Consider the following 5418-nt stretch of genomic DNA (forward strand, 5'->3'; position numbering starts at 1 on the left):
TCTAGGGCCTAGACTCGAGGCATTCGGGTAGGGATGGGGAACGAAGCTTTCTGACGCCTCAGTGACACATTTGAAGCATTGGATATCTTACATCGGCTCCACAGTGACACCTGCTGGTCAGTTCATGTTATGGCGACTGTATCGACTGATTGGGGCCAATCAGGCCTACAAATGAGACATCTGTGATCTGTTGTCTAATAAAGGTTCTCTGACAAACTGTGTTGATGTGTGGCCCTATGTTTCAAAAATAAGCGGTCATACATCTTGCAGTGTCTCCCAAATCTAACATTACAACGACATTCTGACTGGCAGTAATTAACGTCGATAAATAAATTGATTTTCTACAGACCTTATGTATTTATTGTATTGAATCAACATTTCATATCCGCCTACAGGGGCCGTGTTGGGACACGCTGAAACCGATGGTCTGTAGCCTATTTTGGGAGGAGAGTGAGACGACTTACAGGACTTAATGACATTGAGCATATTTATGACAGCATATGTCCCCAACCGTGTCTCCAAGTCCAATCTGCTCGTATGGGATCCCTTGGTAGTCAGCTGTAGGCTACACAATATCGTATGTATATTTTTGTATTCTACTGAATAGCATTATTTATTTGTTTGTTTTTTGTGTGTGTTATAGATGTATGAAATGAGCTATATAAATAAATACTATAGGCTATTTATTCCCGGGAAATTTTCATTTCGTTAAAGCCGGCCTCGATATTGTTCTTAGCCAATCATAAAGCGGGACAGAGGAAAAGCCCCGCCCCCTGTCAAGCAAAACGCGAAACCGCGGTGCATTACCATAAAAGGAATGTTTCCGCGCATGCGCATTCCGTGTAGTTTTGTTTGAAGTGATATTCTGCAGCTTGCAAGGCGGATGGCAGGAAAACTATCAGAAATCCCTCTAGATAGAAGTAAATAGTGGTTTCTTCCTCCAGATCCTCTCTCCAGGCTGTGTGCACCGGGGAGCCATGCTAGGACATCACTACCCAACCCCGGAGAAGGCTCAGCAGCTGCTCAGCTATGTGGAGGACTATCTGGAGTGTGTGGAGTCTCTCCCTCTGGAGATACAAAGACATGTCTCTCTTTTACGAGAGATTGACTCCAGATATCAAGGTGAGATCATGCTGGGCTTCGACCTGTCACCAGGGGTTTTACACCATGATCTTTTACACCATGATCTTTTACACCATGTCTTCATACTCTCGATGGGAATCTGGGTGTGATTTCACCCCTGGACGCGCCAGGATCACAATAATATACTTTTAAATATCTACCGTTAAGCCTAGATAACCGCTAGCGAGCTACTTTAACGTGTTTATCAGACTTTAACGTGTATATTAGCCTGATAACGATATGAACAAACAAAACACATTGTTCGCCTTTGCATTCAGTCTGCCCTCTCAACCCAGCCTAAAGTCAGCTCTCTACCTCGCTAACCAGGAGGATAACCCAGAGATCAGCCATGTTTGGCAGAAATAAGATGGTTGTTATTGTAATAAGCTGGTTGTTATTGTAACGCGGTTTGTGTGGATGCAAGTGTAGTGAGTGTAGTAAGTGAGCTAATGTGAGTCTGACTGTGTTAGCTGGGCTCAGCTAGTCTGACTGTGTTAGCTTGGCTCAGCTAGCTCGTTACTCCCATGTTTTTAACCGTCGGGTCTGAATGTCGTCTAAAGCTTCGACAGTTAAAATGTCGACCAGCTTCTACAGAACAAGCTGGTTTAGGAGAGGCTCGATTATTGCTTTTGCAAACCGTAGAGTAGTGTGAATGAAGGATAGAGGAGTAGAGGTTGTAGCTAGGCTAGGCTAGGCTAGGCTGGCTGCCTGGCTGAGGTAAAGGTTGTGGCTAGGCTAGGCTAGCTAGCTGCCTGGCTGAGGTAAAGGTTGTGGCTAGGCTAGGCTAGCTGTGGGAGGCTAGCTGTGTCCAGGGCAGCAGCTCGAGCCGCTCTGGGCTCCTCAGCTCGAGGCTTCTCATAGTGAATCAACCTCCTGATCCGGGTCCTCAGGGCGATGTCACTTCCGGTGTACACATCAGTGCGGAAGTAGAAGTCTAGTGGCTCATTTATTTCCCCGCTGTTTGAAACTGCCAGTGACCATAGAGGACAGACAACTCTGTCATCTTTCCATTGATTTCATACGTAATTTTGCTTGATCCTTATTGCTCTCAATTCATTACATTACATGAGTCATTAGCAGAAGCTTTTATCCACTTACAATAAGTGCATTTAACATAGGTGGTTAATGTACTACTAGTACTACTAGTACTACTACTACTACTACTACTACTAGTACTACTACTACTACTACCACTACTACTACTATTACTACTACTACCACTACTACTACTACTACTACTACTACTAGTACTACTACTAGTACTACTACTACTACTACTACTACTACCACTACTAGTACTACTACCACTACTACTACTACTACTACTACTACTACTACTACTACTACTAGTACTACTACTACTACTACTACTACCACTACTACCACTACTACTACTACTACTACCACTACTAGTACTACTACCACTACTACTACCACTACTACTACTAGTACTACTACCACTACTACTACTACTACTACTACTACTACTACTACTACTACTACTACTAGTAGTACTACTACCACTACTACTACTACTACTACTACTACTACTACTACCACTACTACTACTACTACTACTACTACTACTACCACTACTACTACTAGTACTACTACTACTACTACTACTACTACTACTACTACTAGTAGTACTACTACTACTACTACTACTACTACTACCACTACTACTACTAGTACTACTACTACTAGTACAACTACTACCACTACTCCTCACCAGAGCTCACAAGTGCATCTCCTTTCTAAACAAGTGACCAAGAACGTAATCTAGTGCTAAAGCCAAAGGGCAAGAGATCCTTTCATCACCATCTGTTGGAGTGCATGCCACCCTCCTGTGTCCTCACCATTGTTGTGGGGTGCTGTCTTCCAGAGGTGCTGCGCGAGGTGGACGACGTGTTCGAGAGGTACCAGGGGGAGCAGGACGCGGCCCAGCGCAAGCGTCTCCAGCTCCAGCTCCAGCGAGCCCTGATCAGCAGCCAGGAGCTGGGGGACGAGAAGATCCACGTGGTCACCCAGATGACGGAGCTGGTGGAGAACCGCTCGCGCCAGATGGAGTCCCACTCCCTCTGCCTGCAGGAGCCCGGGGAGGCGGAGCGCGCGGTGGCCGAGAGACGCTCCAGCGCCGTCCAGGAGGCTCCGCCCCCCGAGCGCTCCTCGGCCCGCCGGCCGCGGCGCCAGCGCAACAGCGAGAGCCGTGACTCCTGCCAGGCCTCGGCCAATGGCTCGCTGGCAGACGACCCGGGGGAGGAGCCTCTTGCGCTGGCGCAGCCGCGGGAGAAGAGATCCAAGTCGGCCAAGAAGAAGAAACGCAAGGCGGCCAAGCAGGAGCGCGACGCCTCGCCGGTGGAGTTCGCCATCGACCCCAACGAGCCCACCTACTGCCTGTGCGAGCAGGTGTCGTACGGCGAGATGATCGGCTGCGACAACGACCAGTGTCCGATCGAGTGGTTCCACTTCTCCTGTGTGGGGCTGACCTACAAGCCCAAGGGGAAGTGGTACTGTCCCAAGTGCAGGGGGGACAACGAAAAGACTATGGACAAAAGCCTGGAGAAGAACAAAAAGGACAGGAGGTCGAGGTAGTGATGAACAATAGCGCCCCCTGTGGTCACTAGAGTACCTTCGGACTTTCTCAGCCATTGGATTGATGGCGTTGCTACGAGGGACAATAGCTTGGTCAGGAATGACGATGCTAAGATACTGTCAAGCAGGGGTGTAAAACCAGCAGAAAGTAAAAAAAATAAAAATACTAATCTTGTATTTGCTCGACCTGTTCACCACTACACCAGATGATTCTGATCTGCACAACCCTGCCAGCCAGGTGGGGGAACTCATTAGTGAAATGGTTTAGTGCATGGTTAGTGTTTTTAAAACTTTCTGAAGCCAGGTTTTACACTTGTGTTGTCAAGTCGTGAGAGCACAATCCAACAATATCTGTAGTAGCAGTGCTAACGGCGAGTAGGACCGGTCATCAAACTGGTGCTGTTACTCTACCGGCCGAGACTCTGATGCCCATTTAGGAAGTTATGGGAGACGGACATTGCTGTATGAAGAAATCAGCCTAAAGCTGCCATTTCCTCTCCATCCTCCAGCTCCTTCTATCCACGTGACAGAATGTAATGAAAGTATCTCAAAGGACCTTTTGAATCACAATTTGATTCCTTATTCGATCATTTGATTCCTCATTCGAAATTAGATCCATTGGAATGTTCTTCGTTTCTTTTGTTGAAATAAATATGATGTTTTCCCCGTTATTTCATTTGAGAATCAAGTCCTGATCGACTAGCCGGCCGTCGCATTTTCTCCCTCCACTCTGATTGGTTGCTGAAGTTGACTGAGCGTTTACTCCCTCCACTCTGATTGGCTGCTGAGGTTGACTGCTCGTGACCCCTCACTTTATTTGTGGGAAGTTTAATACCAGAATTTTCCAAACTTGTCATTTCAATCAACCATTCTGAGGCCTGCAGCTCTTCTGTAAGCTGTGACCATGACGGTCTGTTGGACACTGGAGCGTGTTTTCTTTTTTTCTGGAGACATTCTATATATTATTCTTTATCAAATTTGTGTACAATGCTTTCTTTTTTTATATTCATTAAAACAAAAGTTATATGGCAAGACGGCATCATTTGTTTTACTTACGATTCATTGTTCTTGTCATGAAATGTTTACTGTAAGGTAACATGGTATATAACACACAGCAAGGTAACATGGTATATAACACAACAAATGAATGAAACGATAAGAAAAGTCCTAATCCTCCAAAGCCCTCATCCTCAAAGCCCTAGGAGTCCTCATCCTCAAAGCCCTAGGAGTCCTCATCCTCAAAGCCCTACGAGTCCTCATCCTCACTGCTGCTGGACTCTCCGAAGAGGTCTTCCTGCAGGGTGGTCCTGGTGGTCCCGGTGGTCCCGGTAGTCCTGGTGGTCCCGGTGGTCCTGGTGGTCCTGGTGGTCCTGGTAGTCCTGGTAGTCCCGGTAGTCCTGGTGGTCCTGGTGGTCCTGGTAGTCCCGGTGGTCCCGGTAGTCCCGGTGGTCCTGGTAGTCCTGGTGGTCCCGGTAGTCCCGGTGGTCCTGGTGGTCCCGGGGGCGGTCTGGGGGGTGATCCGGACCGTGATGAGGGCGGGGTCGTGGCTGAGCCCCAGCAGGAGGCTGTGGTCCAGCAGGGTGAGACCCTGGATGTGGGTGTCGGGGGAGAGCACTGAGAGGACAGCCCCGGCCTCCAGGTCCCAGAGGCTCAGCTCACCTGAGGACGGAAACACAACCAGGGCTGGGCAATAAAATCAAC

General features: G+C 47.9%; 1 protein-coding gene across 2 annotated transcripts in view; it reads left to right on the forward strand.

Moving 5' to 3' along the window:
* ing2 (inhibitor of growth family, member 2) overlaps positions 1-4735 on the forward strand; it is a 4945-nt gene extending 210 nt beyond the window's left edge. Inside the window, exons 1-3 of one of the 2 annotated variants that reach the window (XM_084451918.1) lie at positions 1-577; positions 945-1122; positions 3008-4735. The exon at positions 1-577 is cut by the window's left edge and continues 210 nt beyond it. In XM_084451918.1, coding sequence (XP_084308044.1) covers positions 473-577; positions 945-1122; positions 3008-3717 — 993 coding nt within the window. In that variant the 5' untranslated portion in view covers positions 1-472 and the 3' untranslated portion in view covers positions 3718-4735. Of the gene's footprint in view, positions 578-633; positions 1123-3007 lie in introns of those variants that run through there. The other variant, XM_084451919.1, reaches the window with a different exon arrangement.
* The last annotated feature ends 683 nt before the right edge of the window (positions 4736-5418 follow it).

The sequence above is a fragment of the Borostomias antarcticus genome (genome assembly GCF_949987555.1).
Source record: "Borostomias antarcticus genome assembly, chromosome: 17".
Taxonomy (NCBI): Eukaryota; Metazoa; Chordata; class Actinopteri; order Stomiiformes; family Stomiidae; genus Borostomias; species Borostomias antarcticus.